General features: G+C 46.7%; 1 protein-coding gene across 1 annotated transcript; it reads right to left on the reverse strand.

Moving 5' to 3' along the window:
- Positions 1-4826: 4826 nt before the first annotated feature.
- Positions 4827-8399, reverse strand: RBM15B (RNA binding motif protein 15B). The gene has a single exon (XM_069966560.1). It carries the CDS (start codon positions 8296-8298, stop codon positions 6094-6096), a length of 2205 nt encoding a protein of 734 aa, XP_069822661.1. The 5' UTR covers positions 8299-8399; the 3' UTR covers positions 4827-6093.
- Between the last annotated feature and the right edge of the window lie 11028 nt (positions 8400-19427).

The following is a 19427-nucleotide window of genomic DNA, read 5'->3' on the forward strand; positions in this document are numbered from 1 at the left end:
TCTCTTCTAGTCCTCATGGTTGTCTATGCATGATGGGAATTGTAGTTTTGCTACAGCTGGAGGACCAAAGGTTCCCAGTTCCTGTTCCTACAAGAATCAGTTCAGTCTCATGTAAGTGAGGCCACATTTATAGTGTCACAAAAAATGTTATGGTGAGGATTTAGAATGTTGTTAATGACTGCTTGTTGTCAATGTGGATAGACACTTCCAGTAACTTGTCTTTTTACTTATTACAATGCTGCAGCATTAGCGGACATTCACACGTTCTATGCACGGTCTGTAAATATGGATGATGTGCTATGGACCAGTGTTTGAATTTTCATGCTACTGTACAGATACAACCATGTGGCTCTGAAGTGTTTCGGAGCTCCTGGAATGATCATCAATCATGATGCTGGGAGTTCCATGATTCTGGTCCGTAGCACATCTTCCATGCACTGACCACAATCATAAAACATTTAAATGCCCCCTTAAACACACAGAACACAATTTAGACTGTATACAATTGTAACACACACTTATGGTGTGTTTACACAGATTTATCTGACAGATTTTTGAAGCCAAAGCCAGGAACAAACTATAAACAGAGAACAGATCATAAAGGACTGAGATTTCTCCTCTTCTCAAATCCATTCCTGGCTTAGGCTTCACACATGTCAGATAAATCTGTGTAAACACACCATTAGCTCAAGATTGGATTTCATGCTCTGGCTGTCAACAAGCTGTTCTCATTCACTAACAGTAAGCAGGGAGCTTAAATAGTGAGGAATTAAAACAGTATATTAGGAAGTTGCTTAACTTTTTATTGTACAGTGATTAAGTTCTATTGGCCAACATATTACTCTCTTCAGTGTGGGACTGCTTCCTTATCTAAATGCAGGCACTGTCCCCAGCTGCAGTCCAAATCATTGGTCCACCTTCATCTCTTGTGTTTGTTGCTACAATAAATATGGATGTAATTGATGAGATGATCGAGTCATGTGACCTCTTTCCCAGCGCTGCTCTTGATGAATATACACACACGACACAGTGGAGAGGAGCATTTAATATATTCTGAGGCGTCTGCTCTATACGAGTAAGTGCTCAATACAAACAGGCCTGGTACACTATAGTCTGCAACACTCTACATGGGAATCACAGAATAATAGATCAGTCCTGGAAGAGGAGGTGGTACATGCCCCACTCTGTGCCGTGCTACTGGACAAGATCAATAGTGGCTGTTACACACATACAAGGGATACATCAGCTGCACTCAAGAACTGCAGGAAAAATAAACCAGGTGCAAATCCACAGGGGCTGTGTGTGTGTGTGTTTGGGTCCTATGTGCAAAGGTCACCCACTACCAGATACAAGCATCAGCTGCCTCTATGCAGCTCTACGCAGTCTATAGAACATGGGCTGGCATCCATTCAAAATATTTAAACTTAATATAAAATGACCAAGTTGGAGGGAAGGAAGGGGTAACGTGGTATTGGGCATCTATTGGTCTATTACAAAGGTTCCACCTCAGGAATCCCTGAAAAGTAGCTGACACTTCTGGCCTATGAATGGTGAACTCATCTCAACCTATGCACAGCTGCTCCAAACAAGCCTTGAAATTTAAAAGGGCTTATCCAGGCATAACTGCATAAATCTTGTCTTCAGGTTGGGTGTGGTTTTGCTCAGTTACACTGAAGTGAATGGAGCTGTATTGTAACACCACGCACAACCTGAGGAAAGGGGTGGTGCTATTTTTTGGAAGAAAAGGCCGTGCCCTTTGACACATTTCATATATTTACTGTTGTTGCCTTGCTTTTACATTGAATCTCTGATTCCATCCTGCCAAAGTGCACTTCGCTTTAAATCATCAAGTTTGGCAATATAGTATATTGCAAGGAAGGGGGCATTCACACGTCTGCCAGAAACTGCCTGTGCACGGCAACACAGAGTACAGATGAGCGAACCGGGTTCGGGTCGATCCGAACCCGAACACTTGGATAAAGCTCTAAGGTTGTCTGGAAAACATGGATACAGCCAATGACTATATCCAAGTTTTCCACATAGCCTTAGGGCTTTATCCAACTTCAGCAGCCACCGCTAATCAAATGCCGAAAGTTCGGGTCGACTCAAGCATGCTCCAGGTTTCGCTTATCTCTACAGCAGAGTCATTACAGAAGTGCAAAGTTTTAAAGTATTTCAGAGCTCCCAACATCATAATCATGATCCTGAGAGCTCAGAGGTCCGTTTCACAGAATACTGTCCGTGCACAGACAGGTTTTCTTGTGGACGTGTGAAAGCTCTCCCCAATCATGGATCCATTTCCAGGAATCACCTTTAAGACAGGATAAGTTTGGGTTCACACAGTGCTGCACAGTAAATCCGCAGGCGTTTTACTATGAACTGCCATGTTTTTAAATGTGAAACACTGCAACGTTTTACCTGTTACCCACATGGTTCTATGGCCACGGAGCAAAAAAAGCTTATGATAAAATGCATGCAGTTTTGCTCCATGTGAATCAAATATTCAGAGTACAAAACAAGGATCCAACTTTAATTCATTTGTCCAAACTAGTAGAAAAATCATGAGACCACTGCACAGACCTGAATACTGTACCAAGTGTTGACAAAAAAAATATTGGATCTCAGTTTTGGACTACAGATCATGAGCAGTCATCTGGCTTATGTTGTCTTAGAAGTGATACCTGAAGAAAAACAACAAAAAAGAAACGTTTATCTGCAATACTAGACTGCAAAACTTAGATGCAACTGACACAAAGTGTAACTATCATCTTTTGCGGGCAGCAGGATACACTCAAAATCCTGCCACCACGCTCCCGATGCAGGCGTGTATCGAAGACAGATTTCTTCTGGAAGCACCATTGTATACATTGCAATCAACTTGGCTTCCAAAACAATTCCAACTCTGGCGTGCATCGGTAGCATGGCGGCAGGACTTTGACAGAGTTTTCTGCTGCAAACTAATGATGATAGTTACACTTTAAATATGGGTCCCCTAGAAGGGGAAATACAGTTTGGATCTGCCTTATGACAAATGATGGAAGTCATTGTGACTAATGGTAATGATGATTACAATAGAACAGGCAACAGGTACCCGACGTCTGACATGCCCACATACATAATTTATATATAGATCTACTCTAGGACCTGAGGGAGCACATAACCCCAAAAGTGAAACTGCAGACAGGCCATGTGACAGGGAAACCGCTGTAAAGGCTTTATTGCATTTCTGCAGACAAGAGGCTGTCATGGTGTTTCAGTGCAGCAGTCTTTATTACCCATTTTTTCTATTCTGGTATTCTGCACAATTGGCTTCCACACTCACCAGAAAGCCAGACCCCTCAGCAACAGAAATAAGGGCAGAGTCAAATGGCTGACACTGAATCGTAATGGTGGCCACGGCAAGGAATTAAAACAAAAAAAAAAACCCGGCTGATCTCACCCTCGGATACCCAGGAGCATCTGGCAGCCCCTTGTACATAACAGATGTATAGAGGTATCCGCTGAAATGTGTATATACGGGGCTTTAGAATTCATAAGGGGTTTTCAGAGTATACAGGAACTAGTGCCTGTAAACACCCTGGGGGAAATTTATCAAACTGGTGTAAAGTAGAATTGGCTCAGTTGCCCCTAGCAACCAATCAGATTCCACCTTCAAAGAATCTGTGAGGAATGAAAAGTGGAATCTACTTTACACCAGTCTGATAAATTTCCCCCCGTCTTCTATAGATAGAACATGTGAAATCACCCCAGTACCCCTGAGAATGTCTTTATACAACCCTAGTTCCCCGATTAGGACCCACATTTTACAGCCATCATATAACCCTGCCCTTAGCAGATACATCACTGAAATGAACACACAAGAAACTTGTCCATTCTGGGAGTTTTACTAAACACATTCAAGACCCGTCCAGCCATTCACAAAAAAACAAAAAACAGACCAGCGTGATCCTCAGCTTAGCTGTGCCAAAGAATTGCTGGCATTGTGCATGGTGAACTACAAGACCCAGAAATATAAGTATAATGGGACCCCCGCAGAGCTATTAGAACAGGAGTAATGTAAAACTGAAAACTGAGAAGCTCCGTGCGATGACGGGTGATAGAGCGTGAATTGCACAGACACAACCCTGCTTGACAGGTACCTCCAGATCAATGAGGAAGGGGAAAAACAAACCCTCAAAACAGGCTGAATAAGATCACAAGGGGGAGCCTTTCTTCCTGCACACTTCTCTGCATCCATGTGGGCCAGAACTATATCATTTCCTTCAGAGTAACAAAACATTGTGAGGAGAGATAAATAAATCTTGTGCTATTTGCATCTTACGCGCCTTGCGCCATAATGTGTTTGACATTTCACACTGCTTAATAAACGGGAAAACTTGGAATAAACAGCGCCAGATTTTCAAATAGTGGCAGTCAATGCCATAAATCTGGAGAATTTGTAGACTATGAAGTCAAAGTTTACACTCTGGAAGGATTAAAGTTTATCTATCTCCCCCTAGATTTTGGCTGTTGATCTGAGGGACTGCTGCAGGATTGATTGGTCATGTCTGCTGATTGTACTGATGGTATATCAATGAAAACACTGAACAGCCTAGACATGGCTAATCAATCCTGCAGAAAGTCATGGAGTCCAGAGTACTGTGGAGTTGCCCCCCTAATAGTGGTGATCATATCTGGGGCATCCGATACAGTCTAGAACTGTTAGAGCGATAGTTCAGTTCAGAGTCACTGAGTACAACAGGAAGCCTTCCCTCCCGGGGCTAATCCAAACAAAATCAGGGGGTTCAGATACCCCCCAGTCATTCAGGCTTGTGTGGGTAGGGTAAGACAGAAAATGTTTCATAATTATTGTCAAATGGCAGAACAGATCCCTGGTAATAATAGGTATTCTGAAAGCATTGTGAAAATGCTAGCTGTCCACATACAGCACCGACCCGGGGCACCTGCTATTACTTTGCCCTGATTTGCATGACTTATCTTAGATTGTTTTTCACCTGAAATGTGACACACACACACAGACAAATCAGCAGACTCCGACACCTGATCTGCATCATCACCTTTTACCGCCATCTTCTCCTGACTCTTACTCATATACTACCATTTTGAGCACTTTTGAGACTGAATCCCATCTGAACCCCTACCATACAGATGTCTTAATGTAAAATCCAGTATAGTAGACCACACCCACATGGCAAGTACATTAGGTACATCTGTATGGATGATAACCAAATGAAAATATACTGAATTGCAAGCAAACTAAACTGGCAAAGATTACACGTAAACCAGTAGACATCGACAGCTGCACCACGTGGCGCACATTTATAACACGTTACCCCTCCCGCATCTGACTGTCCCACAGATCAGTCTACACTGGTCTACGCTGCTTGGCAGTGACAGGGTTAATAGCAACTGTAGCTAAAGTTACCCGGGCTGTGCAGTCTCAGGGTGCAATACGTATGAGGCCTCATTAGAAGATAACAAGTGGCTCCGAACCCCAGGGGCTTTTACTGGTTATAAACAGGGAGACTGTGAGTAGCTAATAAGAGCCCAGGGGAATGTCCGCTCCCCACCCCCACCTGCGCACACACACACACACACATCACATAGACAATAAGGCACTCAGGGGACCCCCACTAATCAAGACTCCAGAACACACAAACCTAAAAACAGTATATGCCCCCTCCAAGAAACTAATATACTACCCCCAAATCTGAAAACATAACTGGTGAGGGGCCCAGGGGAAGAACCAAGGAGCAGAAAACACTAGACAGGGTAAAATTAACAAGGATAAAAAGGACAAATTCATCATCATCATCATCATCATTATCATCATAATCTGTCCAGCAGCAACGACTGGGAGAGTTCAGTTCATATAAAACAGACCTGACGTGGCGGCTGCTCTGCCCGCCACCCATATATACACGGCAGATACTTGGCTTTAACTCTGGAAATGCTGGAAGAGCCCTAGACTACACCAATGATCTGCAGAGAGGACACCACCAGCATTTAAAGTGTTAATACAGCCACCATGAACCTTGTAACAGAGGGGGAGACCTTGGGATGATGGGGGCAGTAGTCCTGCAGGGGGAAAGGTCAGGCATTGTCCTTTACCAGCACAATAATCATGTTCTCCTCTAGTTTGCCCACAACTCGCTGGGCGCTCTGCTGGTAGAGCTGGTGGAAGTCACAGGGGGGGAAGGCGTAGAGCATGCCACTGGGGTCCCTGCCTTTGCTGCTCGCCCCCACGGGGAGGCTGATAACCCCTGCCGCCTGCTTCTGCTTTAGGTAGGAGACCAAGTTCCTGAGCAGGCGCCGCTGTAATCCGGGTTCCCCGAGGATCACCCCTTCATTCTGAGGGGCCTGAATGGCAACCAGTACGGCATAGCCACCTGTGGTGCCCTGCCTCACTCGGCGGGTCACCTCCTCCAGTTTGGGCTGGTCAAGCCGGAGTCTCTGAGCAATTTTGAGTTGTGCCAGGCTCCCTGTTCCAGGGGCAGTGCGGTCTCTGAGGAGGGCAGCAGGCACATCACGATCACCTTCCAAGAAGTGAAGGTAGGTAGGAAAACAGCTGTTCTTCAGCACCAGGTGACCACACCAGACAGGCGGCAGCGTCCGTCCTTTCTCCACCACTGGTGATGATGGTCTCTCTGCGGGGGGTTCTGGGGGTCTCGGGTGGTGATTCCTCCTAGGTTGGGGTGGCTCAGGAGTTGGGGGTCGGGGCTTGTCCTGTGCTGGGGTACGGTGGTTGTGAGGTGGTGATGGAGGGGTGCTCGGTTCTCGGTCTGACAGGTCCCTCCTGGGACGGTCTGGACTGCGCTCCACTCTGCTCCTCCCTCTGTCACCAGACAAACTGCGCCGTCGCCTCCTCTCCTCTCTGCTCTTAGAGCTGCTGCTTCCTCCTCCTCCTCGGTCTCCGCTGCGGCTCCGTGCACCCTGGCCAGCACTGCGCCGCTCTGAGTTCAGCCAGCCTGCCTCCACAAACGGCCTCTCCCGGTCAGAGTACAGAAGATGTGGGGGAGTCCTGTCTCTGACCCGTAGATCAGGTTCGAGTGCTGCCCGGTGGCGGCTGTAGGCCTCAGACTGCAACAGTTCATAGGAGAGGGGAAGTGGGTAAGGGGTGGGCTGGATGGGCACATAGCGGGATGCAGCAGCAGCTGCAGCTTCCTCTGGAGTCACCTTTGCAAAGTCCACGCGTAGCCGGCGGTCCCCAAGTGGGAATCCCCTCATCTGGGTGCAGGCGGCCTGAGCAGCATCCAAGCTCTCATACTGAATATAGGCAAAGCTGTCACCCTTCACATAGTCTACTGTGCGGATACTCCCAAAGCGGTCAAACTCCCGGGCGAGGGCGGCCAGGGACGTGTTGGGGCCCAGACCCCCTACCCAGAGCCGGGTGCTGGGGTTTGCTTTGCCGTATCCGATTTTCATAGCATTTCTCCCCAGCAGACGGCCGCTCATTGCCAGCTTAGCGCGATGCGCCATGTCTAGGTTTTGGAACTTGAGAAAGGCGTAGGCGGCTCCCTGGCCCCGGGCCGGACGTTTGATGACCACCTCCTCGATGGGGCCATACTTGTCGAAGGCTCGGCGCAGGTCGGCCTCAGACACGTTGTGGTCCAGGTTACCAATGAACAGGTTGCGGGTGGCCCGGTGGTCGTCCTCTGGGGCTAGCTGCTCGCTGTCATCGTTGGCTGTGGCCCCCCGGGCCCGCTCCTCATACAGGCTCTGGTAGTAGGCCTCGGCTGAGGTGCTGGTGCTGCTGGACGAGCTCAGGGCTGGGGGCAGCAGCAGGTGGCGGGGGGCCGGCAGGGCGGCGCTGCTGAGCGGCAGGGGCCGGCTGGGCTGCTGGGTGAATACGGGCTCCACCCGCAGGGGCCGGTCGTAGAGCAGGGGCCGCAGCTTGGCGTGACGGGCTTGTCTGGCCTCCGCCGGCCGCCGGAAGTTGATGTAGGCCACCCGGCCCAGGTCTGGGGTGTGCGACAATTTGACGCTGATCTCCCCGAAGCGCTGGAAGTGCCGGAAGAGCCAGTCTTCCAGCAGCGGCTCCGGCAGCGCAGAGCCCAGGTTACTGATCAGCAGCGTCTTGTACTCCGGGACATCCGCCTGGCTGGGAAGGAGCAGCGGCCGGGGAGGCGGATTGTCGCGGGGCCGCCGGGAGGACGATGACGAGGAGGCCCCGGCCTGGTTGGGCCTCTCCCGCCTCCCAGAACTCTTGTGGTGTCCGCTGCCGGCCTCCTCTCGCCGCTCCCGAGCCCGCTTAGCGCGGCCGGGACTGGACTCCCCTCGCTCGCTTTGCCGCTTCATGCTGCAACCGGACTCGCCGTGCGGGAAAAACGCGCTCACTCTACGGCCGCCATCTTCCACAATGAGTCGTGAGGGAGAACGCCTGACGTCATCAGGGGGCGCCGGGAACTAGGCGTGGTCCGACAATGTCATGTGATCTACGCGCCAAAGCTTTGCTTCGAATTTGACCTTCGAGAAGAGGCGTGGCCGGGGTGAAGTCAACGACCGGATCCCTTCATCACTATGGAAACGGCCGCGGACTCTTATTGGATCCTGATATTGCACTGAAAATAACAGGCGGAGTGCGAGGCTACAGCAAAATGGCGTCAGGTCCCCAGAGTAACAGCGCTGTGCAGCCTCTGAGCTCCTGTGTCCTGCTTCACCTGTCTCATCCCATTATAGCGAGGAAGAGTACGTAAGGCACGTTTTTGTTGTATGCCTGTCACTTTATATACGGCAGCGCTTAAAGGGGTTATTCAGCGCTACAAAAACATGGCCACTTTTCCCCCTACTGTTGTCTGCAGTTCAGGTGCAGTTTGTAATTAAGCTCCATTTACTTTAATGGAACTGAGTTTCACAACCCCACCCAAACTGGAGACAACAGTAGGAGGAAAGTGGCCATGTTTTTGTAGCCCTGGATAACCCCTTTAATAAAGGGTGGCTATCGCTATAAGAAACCTTTGCAGTCATAGTGACATGTTTGATGTCTATATCAGAGGGGGGTTCAGGGGAAGAGACCCCAAGATCCCATAATAAATAATACATGGGAAGAAGCTCAGGGCTGACCTGAACACCAGCAAGGCCCCTTTCACACAAAGGTCTTTTCTGTTTTGCAGACCCATTCATTTCTATGGGGCCATACACACATCCATACGTTTTACAGATGTATTCTGCGGCCATGATCTGTGCAGCAAAAGAAGCTGGCAAGCCAATGTGCTGCCCATATTTGTGACATCACCAATGGTTAATGAAGGGGGCCGTGCAACTGCAGACCCTTTGCAGTTGTGGATGCACAGCTGTAATCCTGTTTCTTGCTGCTGAAGAGCGTTACAGTGGTGTGAATTGTGCCTAAGATCTAAACGCCTCATATGCCACTATGATGAATCAGAAGTTCCTTAAAGGAGACCTGTCTCCCAACCCCCCGTTACAGCCCCCTATACTCACCTGATCCCGCCGGGTCCCGCTTCCTGATCCGGTCGGGTCACGGAGATATGAGCGCCCGAAGCCCGGCGCGCGCGCGCTCACAGGAGAGTCCGACGCTCATAGAGAATGAATGGGGAGTCCGATGCTCCGTCATTCTCTATGGGCATCGGACTCTCCTGTGAGCGCGCGCGCCGGGCTTCGGGCGCTCATATCTCCGTGACCCGACCGCATCAGGAAGCGGGACCCGGCGGGATCAGATGAATATAGGGGGCTGTAATGGGGGGTCGGGAGCCTGTCACCCCGGCACGGGGGGTGACAGGTCCTCTTTAAAGCGAATGTACCATCAGGTACATTTGCTTTAACATGGACCTACAGATAGATCGGTGCAGGGAAGCCGTTGCCGCAGTCCATTTTTTGAACCGGTTCCCGTGTAGAGCGCTATTCTATCCACAGGTATCAGGCCGGGGTATGGAGGCGGGCCGGGCCGCTCCCAGTGGGAGGAATTCCCTGCCCCTCTATGATGCGGCTCCATTAGAATCAACGATCTGCGGTTCAAAAAATGGACCACGGCACCGGCTTTCCTGACTACCTGATGGTACATTCACTTTAAAATATAACAAAGATATGAGCACATCCCAATACAGTGGTACCTTGGTTAAAGAGTAACTTGGTTTAAGACAGTTTTGCTTGAAGAGCTCACAGTTTTTCAAAATTGTGACTTGGATTGAGAGCATTGCTTTGGTTTAAGAGCTCCCTGTACTGGGTGGGAGTGGGGGAGGGTCATGGTCTGTATAGCGGGGTCTACAGCACTGTACTCTGACCCAGGAAGTCTCCCTCACCTTCCATATCATATCAGATCCACTTCAGGCTGGGGCTTACATCAGGGGACAGGACTGTGGAGGTAATCTCTCCATAGCTGTAACCCCTCTCTCCCGGACAGAGATTGCTGCGTGTATGTGCCCACATCTGTACTGCTCATTCCGTCATGCTCCCTGCAGTCTCTGTCAGCCCTTGTGTTTCCCATCCTCTCCATTACTGTACAGTAACTTATATTATCACATATTCTGCTGTTTCTGAATGTTTGTTTCATCTGTTTTACATGTTGTTAAGAATAATAAATCATTTTTGGGGTGTGGAACCAATTGTCTGCATATCAGTAATTTCTTAATTTAATTAATTTCTCTCCATTACTGTACAGTAACTTATAATATCACATATTCTGCTGTTTCCGAATGTTTGTTTCATTTGTTTTACATGTTATTCAGAATAACAGATCATTATTTTGGGGTTGTGGAACCAATTGTCTGCATTTCTATGATTTCTTATGGAAAAATTTGCTTTGGTTTAAGAGTGGATTTGGATTACAAGCACGCTCCTGGAATGTAATGCTGGTAATTAAAGGCACCACAGTATACTTGTATACTGCACATGAGCACCCCTACACAAAGCTACCGATGGGGTATCAAATTTACAGTAGGAACAAAGCAAATTGCTTAGTTCTCATTAGCATTCTGCTCATCAGGCTGCAGGCTTTGAAGTCTGCTCCGCTCCTCCCTGGGTGCTGGGAAAAGATGGATTCAGTCCTGGGAAACTTCTCGCAGTTTCCCAGGACTGGATTCATCTTTGTCCAGCAACCGGGAAGGAGCGTCAGGGAACAGAGCAGTCTTTAAAGCCAGCAGCCTGATATGGAGAATGCTGATAGGAATGAAGCGCTTCACTTAGTTACTACAGTAAATTTGTTCATCTCTAATAATGGTATTCAGTCTTTATCAGATAAAAGGCAGAGGCGGTGTAACAGCTCCACCTAGAGGCCACAAACAGGTCCTGCTTCCACTGGTGAGGCTCAGCTTCAGCAGCATAATAAGGGTTATAATACTTTGCTTCTAGATAAATATGCTCGCTGTACATAGAAACATAGAAGATTGTCGGCAGAAAAAGACCACTTGGTCCATCCAGTCTGCTCTTATATTATTTCCTTTCTTATTCTCTTAGTATAGATATATGTTTATCCCAGGAAGGTTTACATTTAGTTATTGTAGATTTACCAACCACATCTGCTGGAAGTATGTTTCAAGCATCTACTGCTCTTTCTGTAAAGTAATATTTTCTTGTGTTGTTTCTGATCTTTCCCCCAACTAACCTCAGATTGTGCCCCCTTGTTCTTGTGTTAAGTTATTCATTAAAAAACTTCCCACTTAACCTTATTTAGACTTTTAACATATTAAAATGTTTTAATCATGTCTCCTTTTTCCTTTCTTTCCTCCAGACTATACCGATTCAGATTCTTAAAGAGAACCAATCACCCAGATTTTCCGGGTAACTAGCTATTAGCAGCACCCGGAAGATCTGCTAAAATGCTGCCTCACCATGTGTCCCGTGTGTTCTGTAGAACCTTTAGCTGCTGAAACAAAGTCTTTTATTCCGGCACACGAGACATGCAGAGAGTCGGGAACTAGTCATCTGGGCCGTGACTAGTCATGGCTCTCTGCAGGATGATTGACAGGAAAACCGGCTTCTAATTGGCCTTTTTTTATTGTCAATGGTCCTGCAGAGCACGTTGACAGACTAGTCACGGCCCAGATGGTTAGTTCTCGGCTCCCTGCGTGTCTCGCACGCTGGAATAAAATACTTAGTTTCAGCAGCTAAAAGTTCTACAGAACACACGGGAGACATGGTAAGGCAGCGTTTTAGCAGATCTTCTGGGCAGTGCTAATAGTGTTACCTGGAAAATCTGTGTGATTGTTTCTCTTTAAACAGGATGTACCACCTGGTACATCCTCTTTAACCTGAACCCACCTATGATGCGGCTCCGATGCGGCTCCAAAAAACGGACCGCGGAACCTGCTTCCCCGTGCCGGCGCCGTTCGATAGGTGGGTTCATGTTAAAGAGGATGTACCAGGTGGTACATCCTCTTTAAAGCGACTCTGTACCCTCAAGCTGACCCCAACAAACTGCTTGTACCTTCAGATAACTGCTTTAAATCCAAGGTCTGTCCTGATGTCCGTTCAGCAGGTGATGCAGTTATTGTCCTAAAAAACAACTTTTACACTTGCAGCCCTGTGCCCAATGGCCGGGGTTTAGAATGTCTATGCATTAGGCTGGCACAACCTCTCCCCTCCTCCCCGCTCTCCTCATCATTAGGAATGCTCCAGGCAGATTGTCTCCTATTCCCCACCTGTGTCAGCCCAGCACATGGGCTGGATAGTTAATCAGCTGTGCAGTGTGAGACAGGAAAAAATGTTCCAGTGAAATTCCTAATGATTAAGAGGGTGGGGAGGAGGGACGGAGGGGTGGTGCAAAGTTAGGGCACAGATACTCCCATTGGGCACGGGGCTGCAAGTTTAAAAGTAGTTTTTTTAGGACAATAACCACATCAGCTGCCAAACGGACCCCAGGACAGATCTTAGATTAAAAGCAGCTATCCGAAGGTACAAGCAGTTGGGGGGGGGGGGGGGGTCAGATTGTGGGTACAGAGTCTGCAGTATTTTTTAACACAGAAATGCTGTTAGTACATCATCCCCAAGTGCATTGTTTTACATCTGAAAACATTGAACTGCAGTTTCCATTGTTTGGACCACTGATCTAGTAAAGCTAAATCATTTTCCATATTACTGACACCTCCAGGAATATTAACCCTATTTCACACTTTTGTGTTATCAGTAATCAAACCTTACCTACCAAACCTTCTCCTATGTCACTTATAAACATATTAAAAGAACAGGACCCAGAACAGACCCTTGTGGCACATCACTTGTAACCAGTCTGTGCTCAGAATATACACCATTAGTAACACAACCCTCTGATATCTATCCTTCAGCCAACCATTCCGCATGTCCCATTAATTCAGTGGGATTTCTGGCACGCAGAGCTCTGCTCTCTGCCCAATGAATTGACATGTTAATTGATATGCGCTGGAGAAATCACAATGAAACAATATGACAAGTGGAATTTCAAGCAGCAGGGGCTCTTTTGCTCAGTGTGAACGAGCCCTAAGTCTAATTTACTCTAACTTCTCAGCTCTTTATGGGGAACTGTTTCAAAGGCTTTGCTGAAGTCCAGATCGGTGATATCCTCAGCACCACTGCGGGATACAGTGGGATCACAATTAGTGCGTTGTCCCACCGCAGCCACTGATTGGCTGAGCGGGACATCAGGATGCCGGGGCTCCAGAAGCAGGCCGGAGCGTGGACCGGTAAAGTATTCACCAGGCCGCAGCAGGTTAAGGAGGCAGCGTTTACATACTTGCAGCGGGATGAAAGTAATTCTATTTAAACAACTGACATCATGGGAATTGCAGCAGATTTTGCTGCAAACCCAATCAAAGTATTTTGCCCTGTGAGAAGTCCAGTAGGTGGTGGAGCTAGTTGTTTATAATCAGCTATTTATTCTCCATTTTTCCATCGCTCTCTATCTTTCTATATCTCTCTACTTTCTCATCTTCCTGTTTCTATATGCTGGGGAGACATTGGACTGGACTTCTCTACAAACTAACCATTGTTCGTCTGAGGTGTGTCGAAGAGCAATCTCTGTATCATACAGATGCAGTACATACTGATTTTAAAAAGGTATATGGTTAAAACATATACCTCATATATTGTAGTATACGTTCAAAGCAAATACAGACATACATCATATATGTCTTTGATTTGTGCAAACGTACCTGCTGACAGCACCTTGCAGCAGTGTACCACATTTTACCGGTGCCGGTCTTCTTTCCTTAGTTGGTCCCACTGTCCACACTCTGCTCTCTAATCCATTTCATATCCGTGCATATGCACATATTGGCTGGTGACTGGTATATTCACCTACATGCACTTCCCTATTTAGATGACTGGACTGTTGTTTGTGTTAAAGGGGTAGTTCAGCAAAAAAAAGTAGGCAGCAGAAAGCACTATGTCAGAGTGGAAAGAATACACCACTTCATGCAGGGCATACAGCAGCTGATAAGTACCGGAAGGGTTTAGATTTTTTAATATAAGGAAATTACAAATCTCTGCCACCAGTTGATTTTAAAGAAAACATTTTTCGCTGAACCCCTAAAAATGAACTTGTCACATTTCAAACAGCCTCTGAATGACTAACATTGCTACATAGATCACAATGTGAATAATGAGAAGTAATGATAGTGTTGATCAGATTTGCCAAACTATTTGGGTTCGGAAACCTTCTCCGAACCCAAACGTTCAGCTTTAAACTCCCGGAATCTGGAGATGTTGGATTCTGCCCTGGGGAGTCCTGGAAAACATATACACTCACCGGCCACTTTATTAGGTACACCTGTCCAACTGCACGTTACCACTTAATTTCTAATCAGCCAATCACATGGCGGCAACTCAGTGCATTTAGGCATGTAGACATGGTCAAGACAATCTCCTGCAGTTCAAACCGAGCATCAGTAAGGGGAAGAAAGGTGATTTGAGTGCCTCTGAACGTGGCATGGTTGTTGGTGCCAGAAGGGCTGGTCTGAGTATTTCAGAAACTGCTGATCTACTGGGATTTTCACGCACAACCATCTCTAGGGTTTACAGAGAATGCAGAAAAAAAAAGAAAAAAAAAAATTGGTCAGCTCTTCTAGAACACTGTTCACACTAGGCAGGAGCACGTTGCCATGGCTGAAATTGCAAACACACAAAAACACAGCAAAATGCAACAGCTCACCGCAACAGCAAGATACAGACCCACCATAGACATGAAAATAATTAAAAGCAGCCCCCCCAACTGCACAAAAAATTCCTACAAAAATAATGAGTCTCTTGGTTACTATTTGCAAACAGCGTAAACTGCCTCACCACGATAAGGTGGACTCATATCGAGGCAGACCCTACACTGTATGTACACTATGGCCTCTCCATGGCGTATAATACGCCTATGCTCTGGGCATGCAAGATCCGTCTAATACCTGCAAAAATAATTGCATCACCTGGGTGAGACAGGTGGAGTGCACGACCAAATAGAGGCAGCCACTCCCCCAACTGGAACACAGAAAAAAAAAAAAGGAAAAAATTGGTCAGCTCGCCTAGAACACTGTTCACACTAGGCAGGAGCACGTTGCCATGGCTGAAATTGCAAACACACAAAAACACAGAAAAATGCAACAGCTCACCGCAACAGCAAGATACAGACCCACCATAGACATGAAAATAATTAAAAGCAGCCCTTAAAAGCAGGGTCTGTATCTTGCTGTTGCGGTGAGCTGTTGCATTTTTCTGTGTTTTTGTGTGTTTGCAATTTCAGCCATGGCAACGTGCTCCTGCCTAGTGTGAACAGTGTTCTAGGAGAGCTGACCAATTTTTTCCTTTTTTTTTTTTCTGTTTTCCAGTTGGGGGAGTGGCTGCCTCTATTTGGTCGTGCACTCCACCTGTCTCACCCAGGTGATGCAATTATTTTTGCAGGTATTAGACGGATCTTGCATGCCCAGAGCATAGGCGTATTATACGCCATGGAGAGGCCATAGTGTACATACAGTGTAGGGTCTGCCTCGATATGAGTCCACCTTATCGTGGTGAGGCAGTTTACGCTGTTTGCAAATAGTAACCAAGAGACTCATTATTTTTGTGGGAATTTTTTGGGCAGTTGGGGGGGCTGCTTTTAATTATTTTCATGTCTATGGTGGGTCTGTATCTTGCTGTTGCGGTGAGCTGTTGCATTTTTCTGTGTTTTTGTGTGTTTACAGAGAATGGTCCGAAAAAGAAAAAAGAATTTTGGCGTCAACAACATGAAAGCATGGATCCATCCTGCCTTGTATCAACGGTTCAGGCTGGTGGTGGTGGTGTCATGGTGTGGGGAATATTTTCTTGGCACTCTTTGGGCCCCTTGCTACCAATTGAGCATCGTTGCAACGCCACAGCCTACCTGAGTATTGTTGCTGACCATGTCCATCCCTTTATGACCACAATGTACCCAACATTTGATGGTTACTTTCAGCAGGATAATGCGCCATGTCATAAAGCTAGAATCATCTCAGACTGGTTTCTTGAAAATGACAATGAGTTCACTGTACTCAAATGGCCTCCACAGTCACCAGATCTCAATCCAATAGAGCATCTTTGGGATGTGGTGGAACGGGAGATTCGCATCATGGATGTGCAGCCGACAAATCTGCGGCAACTGTGTGATGCCATCATTTCAATATGGACCAAAATCTCTGAGGAATGCTTCCAGCACCTTGTTGAATCTATGCCACGAAGAATTGAGGCAGTTCTGAAGGCAAAAGGGGGTCCAACCCGTTACTAGCATGGTGTACCTAATAAAGTGGCCGGTGAGTGTATAAAGCAATGAGAGGACTAGTAAGCAGTGCTCAGAGTCATTATTATTCAAGAGGATATCTCCAAATCAACTGCACAGAACAATGTAAGTGATAGATCATTCTGTGCAGCATAAACCTACTGATAGAGTCTCTATAAACAGAAGTGCACATATCTGATACTAAACAACCTGAGGCTGGGGCTACACAATGACTTTGGTCATGTGACAGCAAGTCTCAACCAAGTTGCATGACTAAAATATTTTGATCAACTTGCATTGAGTTTTACAGTAGCAATGTTGCATGCGACCTATGACCAAACATCCACCATAGATGGATTCTTTGCAATTGTTGCATCGAAATTGTCGCCACACAACACCATTAGGAGCGATGACTTGCAATCACTGTGTTGCAGGATTAAAGATGCTGTGGGATCTCTGGTCTTAGGCCAAGTTCACACCACATTTTTGTATGGTGTATGGCTTTTCTTTCAATATTGGAAAAAGGGTACTTTTCATAAAACCAGATACAAAATGCTTATATTAATAATTAACTGGGAGAAGTTTCCCAGGTCTGGATCCAGCTTTTCCCAGCACCTGGGGAGGAGCGGCAGTGAGTTATAAGACAGCCGGCTGTTGAGTGGATTTCAGAGATAACAAAGCACTTTGCTTTAATACTATAAATGCGCTCATACAGCTATTCCTTAGTTTCTCCATTGCAGAGGGTGGATCTGGGCTGGGCTGTCTTCCAGTAGTGCACTGGCTACTATGGCATGACCCAGGGCTGGTGAACAGCATTGGACTGAACAGCTTGCATTGTGCTAGGGCAGTGCTTCTCAAACTGTGAGGCGCCCCCTAGTTGTTGGTGAGGCCCAGCTGAGGAGCCAGTTTTCACAAAAGTGACCATAAGCTGCACAGTCATTTTGCTGTTTGCAAAAATCTTCATTTTAGCAACATTTATTTATTTTGTACTTGCTTTATTAGTACAGTGGTGCCTTGGATTACGAGTATAATTCGTTCCGGGAGCGTGCTTGTAATCCAAATCCACTCTTATACCAAAGCAAATTTTCCCATATCAAATCACTGATATGCAGACAATTGGTTCCACAGCCCAAAAATAATGATTTTATATTTTAAATAACATTTTAGGGTGCGTTCACACCTACCGCATCCGCAGCTTATTTTTCCGCGGAAATCCGCAGGTCTGGTAGTGCAGATTTCAACCTGCGAGAAATCCTCGTATGTGTGCGTTTTGCGATTTTTCTGCAGCAAGTTTATCGCAACTAAAATGTCCGTTTAGAATGAGAGACATTTTAAACGGACATTTCAGTTGCGATAAACTTGCTGCGGAAAAACCGCAAAACGCACACATACGCGGATTTCTCGCAGGTTGAAATCTGCACTACCAGACCTGCGGATTTCCGCGGAAAAATAAGCTGCGGATGCGGTAGGTGTGAACGCACCCTAAAACAGATTAAACAAACAATGAGAAACAGCTAAATATGTGATATTGTAAGTTACTGTACAGTATAGCAATCAGCATGTGGAGTATAATGTTTATTAACTGCATAAACCTGATAACACATCAGCGGTTTGTAGATACAGGATGGAACTGCAGATCCCCATAATGCAGTAGCGTAGTACAACAGGCTAGAAGAGAGAAGCAGGGCCGCTGTCAGAGGTCTGTGTGGTCACATGACAGCAATGGGGAAAGGGGTGTGTTCAGCATGGACGAATCAGGACTGACAGAAACTGCAGGGAGACCTCCACAGTCCTGTCCCCTGATGTGAGCCCCAGCCTGAAGTGGATCTGCTATGGTTTGGAAAGTGAGGGAGACTTCCTGGGTCAGAGTACAGTGCTGTAGACCCCGCTATGCAGACTATGCCTCTCCCCAACTTTCCATTCCACCCAGTACAGGGAGCTCTTAAACCAAAGCAATGCTCTTAAACCAAGTCACAATTTTGAAAAACTGTGAGCTCTTAAACCAAAACGCTCTTAAACCAAGGTACCACTGTATCTAGAACTTGGGAGACGGGTGAAAGGCAGCCCTAGCATTATTTTCAGCTTTTAAATGCACCACAGATAATGAGGCCCAGTCATTGCCTTGGACTGTTGGGTGAGGCTCCAGTAAAAAAAAGTTTAAGAAGCGCTGTGCTAGAGGATGATTTACCCAGTACTACTAACTAGAGAAAAGAGGTTATTGATGCACTGGCTTTTCATGGTGCTTCCTGAACAGAAATGAAATAAACAGCACAGCAAGAAAGGGGTTACACCATGGATTTTATTGTCACTGCTTAGCTGAAAGGAAAGCCTTGATATTCCTTTCATGGACAGTGCAAATCCTCTGAAAGATAGAGAAAGCCTCAGTTGGTATACAAACAACTCAGGGTCCCCCTCTAGCACAGAGCACATGATAAGCCACACTCCAACTGGCTATGTTCTGTCTTGCTGTCTCTATTGCTAGACACAGATTTTCCCTTTAACCCCTTCACGTCAGTAATACGTAGACTGACTGTGAGAGGAGTTTGATGTGTGCAGGACTGCTGCATTGAGAGAGGCCCCGTACACATTAGTGTCCTGGGAGTCCAGCATAATGACAGGATACTGCGATCCCGCAGCTGCCTGTCATTAACCCCTTAACTGCAGCAATAGATAGCGATCGTGAAATTTAAGGTACTCAGTGACAGGACAAGCTCCTGTCACTGAGTGATTGGAAAAAACGCAGCATGGTCCTAATCGATTGTACCGACGGCAGGTATAAGTC

Source organism: Dendropsophus ebraccatus, chromosome 4 (genome assembly GCF_027789765.1).
Source record: "Dendropsophus ebraccatus isolate aDenEbr1 chromosome 4, aDenEbr1.pat, whole genome shotgun sequence".
NCBI lineage: Eukaryota > Metazoa > Chordata > Amphibia > Anura > Hylidae > Dendropsophus > Dendropsophus ebraccatus.